General features: G+C 39.3%; 1 protein-coding gene across 4 annotated transcripts in view; it reads left to right on the forward strand.

Moving 5' to 3' along the window:
• ahi1 (Abelson helper integration site 1) overlaps positions 1-18,983 on the forward strand; it is a 259,803-nt gene that overhangs the window by 35,496 nt on the left and 205,324 nt on the right. For all 4 annotated transcript variants that reach the window (XR_006311028.2, XM_043686138.2, XM_087981977.1 and 1 more), the window contains exons 5-6: positions 4,429-4,601; positions 15,193-15,421. Coding sequence is in view for 3 of the 4 variants with exons in the window: in XM_043686138.2 (XP_043542073.2) it covers positions 4,429-4,601; positions 15,193-15,421 (402 nt within the window). In the remaining variant the exon portion in view is untranslated. The remainder of the gene's footprint in view (positions 1-4,428; positions 4,602-15,192; positions 15,422-18,983) is intronic.

An 18,983-nucleotide genomic window follows, 5' to 3' on the forward strand; every position in this document is an offset into this window, starting at 1 on the left:
TCATGATACATATATAAATTACTTGAATGAGGGAATGAAATGTAGTATTTCCAAGTTTGCTGACACCACAAAACAGGGTGGGGTTGTGAGGAGAATACAAGGAGGCTTCAGAGCAATCTGGATAAGTCATGTGTGTGAACACGTCAGATGTAATACAACATTGATAAATGTGAATCAATACAATTCGGTGTGAAAAATAGAAAGGCAGATTATTATGTAAATGATGATGCATTACAAGTGTGGATGTTCATAAGGATGTTGGGTGCCAGTCAATGAAGTTAGACTGGTGCACGAGCAATTAAAATAGCAAATTACCTCCAAGGTAGTAATCTGATTATTACCTGAGTTTAGAGTAAACTGGCATAGGATAAATAAATTCAAGGCATACATTGTTCAAGTGTAAGACAGGAAGGAAAAAAGTGTGCCAGTACAGAAATACAGCAGTAAATACTGTCAAAGAGGGAAAAAGTGGTAAGGCAAACTTAATGCCTCTTTACCTGAATGTGCTCAGTATTTGAAGCAACATAAATGAATTAATGTCCTAAATCCAGGTAAATGGGTATGATCTCATAGCCATTACAGAGGCAGGATTACATGGAGGTCGAAGCTGAAAACTCATATTCAGGGTGTTTGGCTTTTTTTATGGATAGGTAGAAAGGAAAAATAGTGGGATACAGTTGTTAATAAGGGTTGGAATAAGTGCGATAGCAAGAAGTGATTCTGGATCAGAGAATGTAGAAATCATAAGGTGATGAGAAATAACAAGAGGGAGAATACTACTGGTAGGAGTAGGCTGTATGCCCCCTAACAATTCGTTCAAATTGAGAATAAATCGGGAGACAGTGAGGGCATGTTTTTAAAAAAAGCAATATATCAATCATGAATTTCTTTAATCTTGCAGATTGGGATGGTCAGGTTCATTTATGTTTGGAACTATATCCTGGAACAATCTGTTCTGGATCCACCAAGGGATCAGACTGTTTTGGTTCAGGTGATGTGTAATAAAGCAGGTTTAATATGATGTCAGAAGGAAAGATTCACTAGGAAACAGTGACCATAATATAGTAGAATTTAGGTTTCAAAATGGAATGGAGGAACTTAGGTTATAAACATCTGTATTAAGCTTAAATCAGTGTAAATAACAAGAAATAAGCGCAGAACGAGCTAGAGTGGACTGGGAAAGGGGTTGAGCAGCAAGGTAGCTGAGGAACAGCGGTGGATGTTTAAGAAAATGGTTCATGGCTCACAACAAAGAAACCTCTGAGTGAGAAAGAAGGATGGTATAGGTGGGATAAGTCAATCATGGTTAACTAGGAAAGTTGAGAATAGCGTCAGTTTGAAAGAAAAAGCATACGCTGTGGCAATGATTAGCGGTAAGCTAGACAACATAACGTAAGAACTAAGAGCAGGAGTAAGCAATTCAGCACTTCAAGCCTGCTCTGCCATTTGATCCAATCAAGACTTATCTCATGTTGGCCTCAACTCCGCTTTCCATCAGCCTTCAACATGTTACTAATTTAACTGTCTATTTCTCCCTTAAATTTACTCAATGTCCTGGCATGTCCAAGTTCTGGGGTAGTGAATTTCCTAGATTCACAATCTTTTCAGAGCAATTTCTCCTCATCTCTGTTTTAAAACTACTACCCCTTATCTTAAATCAGTGACCTAGATCCTTTCTATATCTATTTTGTCAATCCTCTTCACCATCTTATATACCTCAATTAAATCTCCTCTCATTCTTCTAAACCCCAAAGTGTATAGAATAAGAGCTTCTGTAGATATTTAAGATGGAATTATCAATGTGAACATTGGTCCTTCAGAAAGTGGTTTTCTGGAATTAATGGAGAATGAGAAGACAGGATAAATCAACAGGTGTTTTGTATCTGCATAATAAAGGATACAAGTAATCCCAGAAATAGCTGTAGATCAGGAAATGAAAGGGAACAGGAAAGCCTAAGCAGAATATTTTCCTTCACCTTGTGTTGAACTTCATTGGAACACTGTAGTAGGTAAAATGTAAATATTAGCATGGGAGCAAGTTGGTTTATATCTTGTAGGACTCTATGTTGAGTTCCATAGATTCAAATTTTGACCTCTGTCTTCCAATATTTCTTTCATCTTCTGCTTTTCTCTGACTATGTTATATTTGTGTCCTGTTACTTTTGTTGCCATCAGATTGGACCCACTCTGTCCTTTTCACATTTTCCAACTCTCTCTTTCCTTTATCACGATTATAACTCCCTCTGTCTTTTGCTCTTGACACCCCCCATAATCTGTTCCTCTTTCTTTCTGCCCCCTGTCAACAGCATAAAAAAGTACCATTTTCCAGTTCCTTTCATTTCTGAAGAAGAGTCCTACTTGGACACAAAATGTTAACTCTGTCTTGTAATCTCCACAGATGCTGTCAGACCTGTTGGGTTTCTCTAGCACTTTGCTTTTATTATTGCTTAACTACTGAAGCAACCCATGTCGATATGCAGCAAGACCTGGACAACCTCTGGGCTTGAGCTGCTAATTGGTAACATGTATGTCATGAACATGCCAGGCAATGGCCATCTCCAGCTAAAGGAAATCTAGCTTTCTCTTATTCTCATGATTATTCTCATGATTTGTCTGCAAGCAGATTGTTCCTTTTGTTTTACAAGAGAGCACATTTCCCTAATTCCCTCTGTTGTGGGTTCTGCCTTCCAAGAACCACAGCACCATGGTAAAGTTAACAACCAGAAGTAAAGTTTATGTCACACACACTAACACATTGAGAGATTGCTTTGCAACATACACAAACATACATGGAGATATAAAATCAGAAAAGGTGAAGAGATTATTCAGTTAGTAACATATTAAGTTGAAATGAAAAGCACAGAGGATTGTCCATTTTTTTAAAGTTGGAATCGAAAAGTCCAAAGTTGATGTTAGTAATCTGGAAGTCCTTTGTCAAGATAGTTAATTGACTTGACAGATGTTGAGTTGGATGCACTTTCTTCTCTATAAAAATGTCTTCAAAGGTTTTATGATTAAAATTTTGCCAAAATGCAACAGCTTCTTCATTGTGTTGATGAAAAGAAAGTTTGCTTTACAGAGCAGGCGAGAGGCTTTGTGTTTGTGGTCCAGAGTTAGGGGTATCTTGCAATGTCGATATTCAGTAGATTATGTATGGATTGTGGCTGACCCCTAAATTGTCTACTGTTTCAGAAACATATTTTTAAAAAGCAGTTGGGTTCAATATGTGGGAATCATCTGAACAATTCTTGGGTATGGTGATGAGGTGGAGAGGAGAAGCAGTTGTTCTCCAGATGAAAGTTTGCATTGTAGATTGCCAGATGTCTATGATCCATTCCACTTACTAAGTTGAAAGTCACAAACACCTCCTGTAAAATGAATATAACATAAAATTCTATTGTGTCAGGGTTTCTCTATTACCTGATTATCTTTGTAGAAAATTATAGCATATTAATGAGCATTCCAGGTCCATCGGCTAGGTACCTAGGAATTGATTGGCTAACATTGAATTTGGAGAGATTTTCTGGAAGATTAATGCCAGGTCCAATGCTGCTTTTAATAGGCATCTTTGTGGGTGGTTTACAATGTTTTAAGCATTTATCCATATATACAGTTAGATAGTTATTTAAATACAATTGGTCATATCTCTGTTCGTGGTAAGCCCATTATAAAAGATCAAGCCTCTTGGCTGAGTGCAGATTAATTAAGCAAATTTTTCTACTTTGTCCATCACAATGTCTTGACCAAAACAAGTCAACTTGCCGACTGATCTGTCCTTTTTAATCATTCTTAAAAGTTGTTACAGATTCCACACCCCTTTTAAAGAAATTGCAAACTTTCTTTGCTTTTCATCTTCCAGACAAAAGACTCAAGTGTTCGTACAAGCATCACTTGATTTACAAATACACAATGGAAATGGCTAATCATTCTGCATTCCACTGAAGAGGGTCATTAGTCGAGCACTTTGATGCCATGCTTGAGTTTGGGTTTAAGACAGACTGGTCAAGGAGAAGGCAAAATCAAGAACTATGTTCAGGCTTAAACTTAAAAGTAACATTATTTATTACACATTAATATTAAATATTGCTATATTTAGAATAATGGTATTACTGATCAGTCTCTGATTTATTGGTACATTAGGTAAGGACTCATTTAACTTTGTGTGTTCATGTCCATGTTGAAGCCTGGTCTGACTCAGCCCACTGTGTGTTATTTATACTCAGTGAGATGTGGCTCCGTGCAGGGCCCTGAACCCCTTACACAACAGAGGACTCATGTAACAGAGAAAGTAAATGAACATGCACTTGAGAACTCAATTTAGAAATTTGATTGTATGATCAAATGATTGTATTTGATTGAAAAGATGTGTATTTTCAAAATGGGTCATTAATTAGTTTTAAAATGAATTTTTGTCCCCTTTTGCCCAAGTGAAATGCACATTTCAGAGCTACAGGATGAAATTGATGGTAAAGAAAAGAACATCCCTCACAGAAAATTGAGTTCTGAGGTAGAAGAGATAAACAATGATGAAAAAGTGAGACGTAAGCAAGAGAAGAAAAAACAAAGACCAAAAAGAAAGAAGACCAAGAAAATGAAAAAAGGTATGCAAATTTCAAGTGAATAGTTTTAAAAGTGCGTTATAGAACTTGGTGCAGCAATATTTTTGAATAAGTATATATGTTGATATCTCATTAAAAGGTATTTTAGTAAAGATATGGTGAAAAAATTGATAATATTTTATGTTTGAAAAAAGTTGGTATAATTTTATAAAGTTTAAACTAAATTATTTCTTTTATATGGAAAAATTTAGCCCAAATTTATTGACTGAGCAATATCTTCTGGTATTGAATATACTGTAAGTTGGATTAGTGTCATCTCAGCTCCCAATAGTCCAGAACATAAACATATCTTATCACTTAGCAGGAGTAAATTACTGTACTGAAAACAAGAAATGCTGGAGATCACAGCAGGTCATACAGCATTGATTGGAGAGAGAGAGAACAAGCTAATGTTTCAAGTCTAGATGACTCTTTATCAGTTAGTGTCAGGCTACTAAATTCGGAATTGCTCTTGCTTTCTGAAAATCGCTTTGACTGGTTTGGAAGTGGAAAGGTTACAGGAATGGTGGTATGTAAAATAGAAGTGCTACAGTACACACTGCTATGCATGGGATTAAGAGATAATGTTCAATGTAGAAGAAACTTTATTTTGTAGATACTTAGGTGGTGCCAATCTAGGAATGTTTGGTGCTAACACTTTGGGCATGATTTTTAATTCCCAGTGGAGTTGGTTGTGGATGTGATTTAAGAATTGTGTTTCAGGAAGCACTTCTGGATCCCAATCCTTCCACTTCATTCAACATTTCTTAAAAAAAAGCAGGAGTCAGAAACAGGAAGCCTTCTTACTTCCAATTAACTTGTCATTAGGGAGCTTGTTAATAGACAAGCTAAATAGATAATAGAAATATCCCATCTTCTCCCTGTTAATGAACATAAAACAGTCTGTTGTATGTTAGTACACAGGTATCAGTTTAACGTCGATAGACCTAAAAATTTATTTACGTTTGATAGAAACTATCTTTAGGTGATGGATCTTGCATCAGCCATATGTTAATGTATTTTCAGTTGCTGCTGCTAGCCCTACTTTCTTTATTTAGGTTCAGGCAGCGTGCATTGGACCAAATCATGTCTGTCATCTACATTTACCACTCTTCCTCTGGCAGCCTGTGCTCCCTGAAGAGGCTTGGTACCACTAATTATGTGCCTGAAATTGCCTCCAGCCCAATTAGTATTTATATTTCAATTAAACGTGTAAGTAACATAAAAGGTTGGGAAATTATCAAAACAAAAGCTTCCAAATCTGTCTTTGGGAAAAGATTCCAGTTCCCAAAATTATTGTTCCTTTTTTGTATTCACATTCATGGGAGAGTATTTTTTTTAAATGTGTTCATTCATGGGACAATTTTAAATTGGCCACCTATTTCACATCGCAACTAATTTTGCTTTCTAGCAATACAAGTTAAAACCACTCAAAAGTAAGAGGCATTTCCTCATTTTAGAATCATTTGCTTGATGGTAGGAAAACTGAATGAAGTGATTGCCAAAGTCAGAATGAAAATATCTTGTTATTTTAGGTCATGCTCTATTTTCTTTGCTTTTAATGTGAAATATGATTTGGAAAGTGACTTAATGCACTATGACAAAGCTTTGGCCAACTCTTACACTTGTCTTTTAGGTTTTTGTGTAAAATAATTTCAAAAATGATTTTTAGTTTTGAACATGTACATTTGGCAGCTCCAAATTCCCTATAAAACCTACACATTGAACATTGCAAATTGTGTAGGGGTCTAATTCTACTGCTGCTCCTGATGAACACAGGACCTCATAGATGCTCAGCCCTGAGCTGCTAGATCTGTTTGAAGTCTGTCCAATTTAGAACGGTGACTGTACCACACAACACAATGCACTGTTTCATATTGTGTAGAATAATTCTCCCTGATAGGGTCGCTTATTGGTTATGCTACTGGACTAGTAATTCAGAAGTCCAGAAAGCTAATTGGCAGAAATCTGTAAGTTCAAACCCTCACCATGGGGTTCCTTCAGTGTCACAAAGCTAGTCCCTTTTTTCTAAAAGCTGTGCCTTGGCTCAAGGAGACTCTGTCCTTGATTTTTTTCAGAAGGATAATAAACTGGGCCTGGCTCCGATCAGTCTGGTTTGGTACAGAGATGAAAAGGATTTTGAGAGGTCTTTTGTTTATATCTAAACAGATGAGACTTCAGCCAAAGTGATCATGTTTTAGAAGCGACCTGTAAAATGAAAGATGAGTGGTTAGCTGTCTAGCTGAGCAGTTTTAGTTCAGTCTTGAACTGTTTGGAAGTTCAACAGGGAGCTGTGTGAAAGCTCCCTGTCTCTTTTCTGCCCTTCAACTTCAACCTGTAAGCATGGGTTCCATTTATAGAACATAGAAGAATACAGCGCAGTACAGGTCCTTTGGCCCTCGATGTTGCGCCGATCCAAGCCCACCTAACCTATACTAAACCACTATCCTCCATATACCTATCCAATGCCCGCTTAAATGCCCATAAAGAGGGAGAGTCCACCACTGCTACTGGCAGGGCATTCCATGAACTTACGACTCGCTGAGTGAAGAACCTACCCCTAACTTCAGTCCTATATCTACCCCCCCTTAATTTAAAGCTATGCCCCCTTGTAATACCCGACTCCATACGCGGGAAAAGGTTCACACTGTCAACCCTATCTAACCCCCTAATCATCTTGTACACTAGGTTTTTAAAGGGAGTTTGCTTATTTGGACTGTTGTGTATATTCGGAACAGCATAATTAAGACTACTTGGATAAGCTGAGTTCTGTAGGGGTTCTTTATTCTGTTCTTTGTGTTATTTTGTGAATAAATTTTTGTCTGTTTTAAAATCTCATAATCAACCTAGCTATCATTCTCCAGGTAATTTTCACTGTACACTTACCAAAACAAATTGCAAAGTTATGGTCTGGGGCTGCCTGCTTAAGAATGTTTTTAAGTGCTCTGGCCTAGTCCATAACATCAGTTTCTGATCATCACATAGTTGTTATGTCGACGATGTCCCATGTGCTTATTGAGAATGCCTTACATCGTGTTGTGTGACATTATCACTGTTCTAATTTGGACAGACTTCAAACAGATCTAACAACTCAAAACTAAGCATCCATGAGGCCTGGTGGGCCATCAGCAGCAGAATTAGACTCCAATGCAATCTATAACCTCATGGCCTGGCATTACGACCAATCAGGCAATCAACCCTGGTTCAATGAAGAGTGCAGGCAGCTATGCCAAGAGCAGCACCAGGCATACCTAAAAATGAAATGTCAACCCGAAGCCACTTATGTAACAAACAACATGAGCAGCAAGTGATGGATAAAGCTAAACAATCCCACAAAGATCAGATCCAAAATCTGCAGCCCTGATTCGTCCAGTCATGAATGATAATAGCCAATTAAACATCTCGCTGGAGGAGGAAACTCCACAAATATCCCCATCTTCAGTGAATGCAGATCCCAGCATATCAATGCAAAAGATATGGCTGAAGTATTCAAAGAACCAAAAGGTCTGTTTCCATGCTGTACATTTCTATGACTCTATGACCAGTCTTTAAAGAAAAGTGCTGTGTGGATGAGCCATCTCCTCCAGAGGTCCTCAGCATCCCAAGTGCCAACCTTCAGCCAATGGAGTTCACTCTACATGACATCAAAATGTGATTAGAAGCACTTGATGCTGAAAGTAAGGCTATTGACCCTCACAACACACTTGCTTGGGACCACATGCACAAACATTCACATCCTTCCAAATCTGCTTCCATCTAGAAGGACTAGGGCAATAGATTCATGGGTACACCACCACCTGCAAGTTCCCTTCAAGTGACTAATCATTCTGACTTGGGGAATTATATCATCATTCCTTTAGTGTCCTTGGCTTAAACATTTGGAATTCCCTTGCTAACGGCATTATGGGTCTACCTACATGGACTACTGCAGGACAAGGAGGCTGCTCACCACTATACTTCTGGAGGGCAACTAGGGATGGCCAGTGAATGCTTGCTCAGTCAGTGATGTCCACATCACATGCCTGAATAAACTAAGTCTGAGATGAAAAGCTTGTATTAGTAATGTCTTTCACATTGTTGCATAGTCTCATCTAATTCACAAATATCTTTCAATAGAGATTCAGCCGTTCTTATTCATTTGAACTCCACCTGATTCCAGATGGATGTTCATGTGGCTGATTTACAATATTTCTATGAAACGGTTTGAGTAGCTCATCACGACAACATTCTGTACCTGATTCAAGAATAGGCAATAAGCCTGCTTCCTGTGAATGGGTAGTGTTTTTTTTTAAAGAAAGCTAATGGCCTGCTTGTAATTAATAAAATTCAAATAAGTTTAGAATGGATTCAAAAGTTGAAAGTTTAACATTGACATTCTGAAAATTATTCCAGATAGTTCAAATATCTAAATATTTGAAGGATGAAACAGGAATGTAATAGGAAATACATTGAATACATCTCCCAACATTTGCCCACAATAATTAGAAAGTCTTGTGAGTGCAAGTGGCATAGTCTTATACCTGTTTCTCCAAATTATATAATGGCAGGGCACCAAAGGAAGCCTGATGAAGGGCTTTTGCCCGAAACATCGATTTTCCTGCTTCTCGGATGCTGCCTGACTTGTGCTTTTCCAGCACCACTCTGATCTAAACCAAAGGAAGCCATTCAGTCCATTGTGTCTGTGCTGCTGTTTGATAAAGTTGTTTCACTGTAGCTCTGAAACTTTACCTCCTTCAAGATTTCTCCTATTTTTTGCCAACCACCTTGAATCTATGTCCTCTGGTTACCAACCGTTCTGTCACAAGGAAGCTTCTCCTTAGTAACGCTATCAAAATCCCCTCAATCAGATTTCCTATAAATGTTCTCATTACAACAACCCTGATACAATACTGCATCCTTTCTAAAACCTTCTTCCCAAATTCTTTTAAAGTATGACGCCCAGAGTTTGCCACAGTTCACCACCTGAGGCTTCTTTCATGTTTTATAAAGGTTTGTGCCCTTTGCTGTGTTGATAAAGCCAAGGATTATGTATGCCTTTTCAATAGTGCTTTCAAACTGTCATCAAGTTAATTTATTGTTTTATTTGTGTGCCTTTTTAAAAGTTGTTTTTGTGGTAAAACGATCAACTCAAAGATACTATCTGCCATAGATTTTACCAAATAATTAATATGATATAATTCACTTTTGAGGGCATATTTTTGAAATTAATGCAATTGCTTCAGCTGGATAAATGTGTAACACATTTGACAAATTGAAATTTCAATTACCCAGCAAACGCTTCCTTTTACATGTGTAATTAAAGTGAAATGCATTCATTAAACTAGCACCAGTAGGTGTCTCTGTTGTCATGTATTTGTGAGATTTTCCACACAGGAAATTGGCAGTCTTCTCTCGATATGGGGTCAATGCTTTGAAAAATATTCCAGCAGTAATAGGAATTCTCATTATAAAGATGTACTTACTTACCAACAGTAACAGATGTAGGTGGATTAGCCATGGGAAATGTAGGGCCACAGGGATAGAGTCAGAGGGTGGGTCTGGGTGGGATGCTCTTTAGAGGGTCGGTATGGACTTGCTTCTATATTCTATGTACTATGTCTAGCTGATGTGATAGTTTATTTACACGTTAAAAATATTATATCCTGCCATTTTTGGTGTCATCCATTAGCTCAGATTCTAGCTGTGAATACAATTACAGAAACTGACTACTTAGTGCTGCAGTCACATATGTATTGGTTTTCTAAGGTGATTATAAACAGGAGGACATCTCTAACTTCATTTTAATTCTTTTCAATTTTAATATTTTAGGTTTTGTCACACTGTATTGCCATGTTTTGTCATCTCGCTGATTCAGCTTTCCCCATCTTGCCACTATTCCAGACCTCTTTTCCCAAAGGACCTTTTATAAAGTGTCGTAAGCGTGTCAGTGATTGTATATTCCACAGCCTATTCAAAGGTGTTTGGTTTCTGTGGTTGCTTCTTTCTGAAGCAATGATTAATTTACCGACGTTGATTATGGACATGATTATTCAGACATAAAAAAGACAAGTATTGGAGTCTCTAGAGAGAATCAGAAGAAAGAAATAGATCAGGAAAGCCAGAAGAAGGAACATTCTTAGGGGTATAGTCAGAAAAGGGGAATATTGGACCAAGTAAAGAAATCAAGATCAGTGAGAGTTCAAACAGAGAGAACATCTGAAAATAAAGAAGGCTAAGAGATTTTGGGCAAAGGGAATTGGAAAAACGCAGCCTGACAATGGGAAATGAGAAATAAGCAGACTGAGAAATACATATTTCAAAACAGAAAAAGAGGTTGTGACACTAGTAAAGGCAATTCATGATACAAAGCAGAAAAATATTGCAGTGACATATAAATCGACTTAAAAAACATTCACACACATCAAGAAAATAAGAATAGCGACCCACTGTGACCCGCTGTCTCAAATCTATGATGATACTATTCGAGATTAAGCTATAAGCTGATAATGTCACAGTAAAAAGTACAAAGATCAGTGTATATTCACATTTGGTTTTAAAAGAAAGAGTCCTGAGACATTGCACAATTGAAGATGTAGTGATTACATTAATGGAATTAGAATAATTAAGGACATAGCCTTAATGTTGAAAATTGCAACTCATCTATCACTGGATAATCAATAATAATAAACAAAGAACTGAGGATGGTAGAGATCTGAAACACATAAAAACAGAAATTCCTGAAGAAATTCAGTAAGTCTGACAGCATCTGTGGAGAGAAAGAAAGTTATAATTTCAAGAGCAGTAACCTTCAGAATTAATAGTTAGTTGAAGATTGCATTTATGCTGATGGCAGGGGAAAGAAGTGAGCAGGTAGATGAAGAGAGGGAGAGAGAGAAAAAAGGTTAGACAGATGTAGGGATTGAGATAGTTAGTCAGGGAAGGAAAGAAGCTAGACAGAAGGCTCTTGGGGTACAGGAGTAGTGTCCCTGGCTCTGAAGCAAGAGGCCCAGATACAAGTCACATCTGCTTCAAAGGTAATACATTGTGAAAATACGTTGCAAGGAAGAAATAAGAAATTCACTAATGGATATGTACAGGTTAGGTGAATGGGCCAAACTTTGGCATAAAACGTTACATGTGGATACATGTAAACTTATCCATTTTGGTTGGAGGAATAGAGAGGTAACTTGTTATCTAAATGGAGAAAAACTTCAGAGTTCTTCAATGCAGAGGGATCTCAGTATCCTTGCATATGAATCGCAGAAAACTAGTATGCAAGTTTGGCAGGTAATAAAGAAGGCGAATGGAATTTTGGCAAAGGAATAGAGTATAAAATTTGGAAAGTGTTGTTGCAACTATGCAAGACATTTGTGTGACCACAGCTGGAATATTGTGTACAATTTTGGTCCCGTTACAAAAAGAGAGATGCAGTTATATTTAAAGTAGTTCAGAGGAGGTTCGCTAGATTGATTCCAGAGATATGGAGCTTGTCTTAGGGAGAGAGAGAGAGAGAACATTTTAAGCCTGTGTTCTTTGGAGTTCAGAAAATGAGATGAGATCGGATTGAGGCATACAAGATGCTAAAGGCGACTGATGAAGTAGATGTGAAGTGAATGTTTTCCCATGGGATAATTTAAAATAAGAGGTTGTAGTTTAAGGATAAGGGGTAGCAGTTTCAAAACAGAATTAAGGAGAAATTACTTCTCTCAAAGAGTCATAGATTTGTGTAATTCACTATCCCAGAGTGCAGTGGATGTTGGGACATAGAGTAAACTTAAGGAGTGGATAGATAGATTTTTGTTTAGTAATGGGTTGAAGAGTTGCAGAGAGCGGGCAGGCAAGTGCACATGAGGCCGAGATAAGATCAGCCATGACCGTATGAAATGGTGGAGTACGCTCAAGGTGCTGAATTGCCTACTCCCGTTCCTAGTTCTTATGTCCCGTCGGTGATTACGGAGGCTATGAGTCAGTAAGAATTATTCGGCTGTGCTGAAGAAACACTTCCTGAAGTGTCTGAGTACATAGTAGGCATGGAAGGAGGCAGTTGTACTCTAAAATTATCTAAAATTAAATTCGATATTGAGTCCTGAAGGCTGTAATGTCCCAAACTGAAGATGAGGTGTTGCTCTTCCACCTTGTTTTGAGTCTTGCTGGAACACTTCAGAAGGCCCGAGACAGAATACGGCTAGGGAACATGCTGTTGTGAAGTGGCAGGCAACTAGAAGCTTGGGATCATTTTCACAAACAAGTGTAGGTGTTCAGCAAAGCAGTTACCCAGTCTATGTTTCGTCTCCCAGTGTAGAGGAATCTGCATTGTAAGCGATAGAATACAATAGATACTTACAGAATATTGAGAGGCCTGGATGGAATAGATGTGGATATGTTTCCACTAGTCGGAGGGCACAACCTCAGAGTGGAGGGACAACCTTTTAGAACTGAAATATGGAGGGATTTCTTCAGCCAGAGAATGGAGAATTTGTTGAACTTATTGCTAGAGAAGGCTGAGGAGGCCGAGTCATTGAGTGTACTTAAGACAGAGATAGACAGATTCGTGATTAGTTAGAGGACGAAGGGTTACAGGGAGAATGCAGGATAATAGGGTTGAGAAACATATTAGCCACAATCAAAGGGCAGAGCAGACCCAATGGGCTGAATAGTGTAATTCTGCTTCTGTATCTTATGGTCTTGATGACTATGTTGTGTGAAGTGCAGGTAAGTTGCTGCTTCACCTGAAAAGTGTACATGGGCCCTTGGATAGTGAGGCAAGTGAAGATAAGTGGGCATGTGTTGCACTTTCTGTCATTCCATGGGAAGGGGCTGCACAGTTATGGGAGTGGAGGAGAAGTGGACCACAATGTTCCAGAGGAAATAGTCCCAAAGGAACCCTGACAGGGAATGGCACTATCTTGCTGGAGGTGGCGAACATGATGGCGTATAGTCCTTCTTATGTGAAGGCTGGTGAAGTGAAAGTGAGGACCAGGGCACCTTATTATTGTGCAGGAAGGAAGAAAAGGGGTGTAGGCAGAAGTGCAGTAAATGGGTCACCATTTGAGGAAAAAGATGAACATTTCTGAGGCTGGCCCATGAAAGGTGGCATCATCAGAACAATGCAACAGAGATGAAGAACCGGGAGAATGGAATGAAGTCTTTACAGGAAGCAAGGTGTGAGGACATATAGTCAAGGTAACTGTGGGAATTGATGGGTTTGTAATGGATATTGGTGACCAGCTTATTTTCAGAAATGTAAACAGCGATGTCAATGGAAGGGAGAAATCAAAGATGGACCAGATGAAGGTGTGAACAGGGTACAAATTAGATGCAAAATTGATAATTTTTTTCCAATTCCAGATGAGAAGGGGAAGCTGCACCAATTATATCATTAATGTCATTGAAAGAGTTGTGAGGAGGGGCCCAAAAAGGACTGGAAAAGGAAAGTTCCACATGACCTACAAAGGGTACCCATAGCTATACCTTCGGGTAATCAAAGCTGTCTAACAATTCAGAAAAGCTGTGCTGTTTGGGTAATTTTTATATTAATTCCTCTGCCTCTTTATCTTGCCAATATTCCAAAAAAAATCTTCAAAATTCATCCCTGAATTGTTCAGTCAACCTCTCACAGATTTATCATCTGTGAAGCATCCTGGATACTTTTGTGTTAGAATCATTATTTTTGATTCCCTTGTTAATATTTGAGAATGCAGCTTTTAACTGTGGGTGTTGATGATATTTGAGGTCTGCCCAGTGTCATGACTGGGGGAGACAACAGTGGTGGGGACTTGAGCGGTCATTTTAGGAGTTACAATGTGAGGGATTCAGTTTTGGAAGAGGGTAGGTAGCAGTAATTAATCTGTGACCTTGTCTTAGTATTTGCAAACTGGATGGTGGTTCGAAGTGCAGTCCTGCACTTTGGAGATGTAGCTAGGAGGCATTGAGAGTTATGTACCCAACATTGCCATATTAGGAGGATAAGGGTGGAAGATGTAATTAGAAATAAATGAAATTAATGAGTTGATAGTAACAGAAAATGTGTAAATAGGCATGAGAAGAAAATTATATAGGAAGTAGGTATTCCTTTACATAGCATGTACACATTATACAAATGTACAATAGTTAATAGCTTATTGTTTATTCCTAATATCTCAGCATCACTGGCTATCCCTAATTGTCTTTGGGTAAATGATGGTGATCGTCCCCCTTGAATTGCTACAGATTATCTGTTGTTGGTAAACTCTCAGAGCTAGTATTCTGGGATTTTGATCCAATTGCAACATTCTATTGGATCTCTGCTTATGTGGAAGATTTTTAGTTACCAGAAAGAAAATAGCTCATTGTAGTTAGCAAAAATTGTTTATAACTTACATTTTTTTTTTACAATTTGATTGAATATTATATTTTTAATAACAAACCACTGGGTCATTGATCCATTTTGCAGCATTACAGAAAAGGTAAGAGTTCAGGCTTTACGAGTTTCTAATATCAGCCTTACTATTGGGAAGGGAGAGGTATGAAAATAAGGGGCTGAACTGGGGAAAGGTTAAATGATTTTGAGGGCTTTAATGCACCTTCTGTATATTCTTTAAAAAATATAATTGTAATAAGTATATTTCTCTGTTAGTAACAGAAGAAATGGAGTCAAAAGAAGAGATAATGCATGAAACAGATCCAGAGCTAGAGACTGCACTTCAGCAGCAGAAGCCAAAGTATGTGACTGATGAAGATCTGGTCCTTGGTGTATATATCCACAGAGCAGACCTATTAAAAACAGACATTCTGACGTCGCATCCCTCAGTAAAAGTTCATGTTATTGACGAAATGTCAGGGCAATATGTAAAGAAAGAACACAGGTAAGATGCAAAGCTTTAAAAATAATCTGCGTCAAATGATGCATAGATTGACTTGGTGATTCAAACTGCAAATAAATGTTCTACATAATGTATACTTAGATATTTGTAAAATGGCATAAAAACTTCAATGCAATTTAGTATTTTGCAAAAGAAAAAGGTTTTGTTGAGAACCTTTCATGTTATCAGGGTGCTCCAAATATTTTTAAAGTGATTTATTTATGTTTGAAATGTAGTCACTCTTAAAGTGACTCTTAAAATCTGCACAGTGAAATACAGAGGAACCTCGATTATCCAAACGAGATGGGTGGGCACTATTTCTCTTGGATAATTGATTATTCGGTTAATTGATTCAATGCCTCTCCTCTGGGACTCTGAGTTTTCTGAAGTTTCCTTTCTCCTCGCTCTGCCTGCTTTGCTCCCTCTCTATCTCAGAGTTTGTTTCTGAGCAGACACACTTGTGTGTAAGGGACCTGCAGCACTGCTGAAGCTTCCAGCCCCCCACCCAATCAGTTCAATGGGATTGTTACAGCGAGCATTTGCTAAAGCCTGCTCCCCGTTCAGGAGACTAGGCAGCAGCACACTTCGTGCAGGAGTCCCAATCTCCGGGAGCCCCAACCTCTGCCCCACCGTGTGCACCCCTAGCCCCGTCCAACCCCACCACCCTGAACCCCGTCCAACACCGTCCCCGTCTGACCCTTCCAACACATTCCAACCCTGCACCCCCATCCACCCCACCCACTGTCTGACCCCACCCCACCCCTGTCCCCTGTCTGCCTGCAACGACGCCCCCATTCAATCCCACAAACCCTACCCCCATCCAACCCCTCAAACCCGTCCGACCACCCAACCCTATCCAACCCTGCCCCCCCCATCTGACCCCCTCAACACCACCCCCTATTCTGACCCCCACAACCCCGTCCAATCCCGCCTTGTCCTACCCCCAACACTTTCCAACCCTGCCCATCATCCGATCCCCCAACCCTGTCTGACCAGCCCCCGTCCAACCCCGCCCCGTCTGAACCCCCCAACACCTTGCAACCCCACCCCCATCCAAACCCCCAAATCCGTCCCTGTCCCAACCCACCCCTGCATCCCCCCCGTCCAGCCCCAACCCAGTCCGAACCTGTCCACCCCACCCCCTGTCTGACCGCACCCAAGCCCCGCCCTGCATCCGACCCTACCCCATGCCTGCCATCCCTGTCTGCCCCAGCTCTTGTCCAACCACGCCACCCTGTCTGCCTCTGCCCCTACCTACCATCCGCGCCACCATCTGCACCGCCACCTCCCATCCACCCCGCACCCCCTGCCCCCGCCCCTCCCTCTCTCCCTCAGGGGGTCAGTCAGACTGGACATCAACAGTAAGACTACTGCTGCCTTTGGGGATTGAGTCTCCAAATAGCATACACATGAAGCCACGCACACAAATTTTTACTGCAATGTTTTCTCAGGTTCCACTTTTGCCCTGTACAGGAAAATGTTGGAGAGATTATCTGGGGAAGGGAGGTTTCAGATACACCCCTGTGTAGAACTCCAGGGAAAGTGTGAAGACAGAGAGGCGGCAAGCAGTCAGTCATTTGGAGGCGGTGCCTGGGCTCCCACCGATGTCCAGGACTGTTCTCGGCAATATTTCAGTAAGCTGAGTTCGGTTTTAATCATTGTAAACAAAAGTGTTGGAAACACCTCTTTGATGTAATGTTTCTATCGGGCCCTCGAGATATCCTTCAGATAATCCGATATTCGGATAATTGATATTTGGATAATCGAGCTTCGTCTGTACAAACTGCAATGAGATAGATGAATAGTTAATCTGTTTGATGTTTGGCAAGGAATAAATTTTGGCCAGGCCATCAGTTAGACTCCCTGTTCCTCAAGTTAGGCAATGCAATTTGTTACACATCTGCAAATCCATACAAGGTTCAAGTTTAATGTCTTACTTAAGAGTTGACACTTATAACGATGCAGCCCTCTTTGAGCACTGTGTTGAGCTGTCACCTTAGGTTAAGTGCTGTTAATTTCTGGATTTTCCTGTGATGAGTGCTGTCAAAGAATGTATCAGCTACAAATCCACCTAGAAGGTGTGTACTGGTATTGCAAGTGCAGATCCTTGTCTTTAATTCACTGTGCTTTGTTTTATAATATCATGCCACATGTACTCAATACAAATTCTTGGAAATTGGTGTGCAGAATAGTGATGGTTGTGAATATCAAGTCACGTTAAAAGGTGAGGTGTTACTTTTGTTTGCATGATGTTCTTTTGCTTGTTGAAATTAGTGAGGTCATCAGTAATTAAGTCATCCATCTCTTTAAAGTTCTGTATCTATCACATGCTCATAGACCATAGTCAAATGTCCATGTAAGATGTACTGTTAAAATAAGCTGCTTTTTAATGACTAATTTTTAAAAATAGTTGATCAGAAAGTGTTAAACAGAAGCTGTTTAATACTTGAGATTTATTAACATTCCATTGGAATGGATGAGGAGGAATAAATGGCCAGCTGGAAATTGGACAAGCCTTGCTTACCAGTCTGTACTAGGTTAAGAATGGGGAGTTGTGTTCCAGAAGAGTCTATGGTTGCAGGAGAGGGAAAGGTGAGTCTGGAGCATTCCAACTCAGCCTGACTTCACAGAGAAAAATAAATAGAACTTTTCAATATTTATTCAGGTTCTGATCATCCTCTGAGACTGAAAGGAAATCTTGCTGAATGTGGTCCAAAAGTCACCTTTGTTGTGACAGTAGGCTGGTGTAAATATCTATCTTTGCCCATGTAAGGACTAAAAGTCTAGTGAACAGCATCAAAATGAACAGTAAATTTAACTAAGCTATTAGTCAAAGAGAGTCAGGAAATGTACTCATATCAGAATCCTGAAATAATCCTTGTCATTTCAATATTTTCTTCCCTGGTTGTAACCGTTGGCCAACATTCCCCAGCTGGCAAAGGAAACAGGTAAATCATTCTTAGATCTCAAACATAGTATACTAACATTTTTCTTGAGGAAGCTGTCAGCTATCTTGATGCTGTTCTTTCCTGTGTTCTCCAGTGGAATTCATTGGTTAGGTAGAAAACTGGCATTACCATGACATTGCAAAATACCTCTTCCTGGATTCCTTTACCTTAAGACTTACCAAGTAAAAGCAATGATACAGCCTCTCATCCCATTAGCTGATGTAAGACTAAAGCTAAAGGGAAGCATGCGCACACACACACACAAAAACAAAAGGGAAATTTAACATCGGGTCAAGATATTTGCCACGTACCTCTGTCCTAAATTACAGGGGTGATTTTTGACTTGAATGAAATGCATTTATCACAGGGATTCATTTTGCGATTATTTTGCAATCTGAATTTCTAAGTCCACCATTGTGCCAACAACTCAGTGATTCAGTCTCTCCAAAGAGTTTGGTTTTAACAAATGAAAATGATCCTTCCTTTCTGATGCCAAACATTTAGATACTTTTAAAGAGACAATATCTTTTATTTATTTGCATGGTGTAGACTTTAGCGTCCAGGGAACAGCTGTTCAGGATTTCCTGACATTACCCAAGGGCCCTTTAGTATTACAG

The sequence above is a fragment of the Chiloscyllium plagiosum genome, unplaced genomic scaffold (assembly GCF_037043375.1).
Source record: "Chiloscyllium plagiosum isolate Xiang-an unplaced genomic scaffold, Cpla_swu_hap1 HiC_scaffold_3, whole genome shotgun sequence".
In the NCBI taxonomy this organism is placed as follows: Eukaryota; Metazoa; Chordata; class Chondrichthyes; order Orectolobiformes; family Hemiscylliidae; genus Chiloscyllium; species Chiloscyllium plagiosum.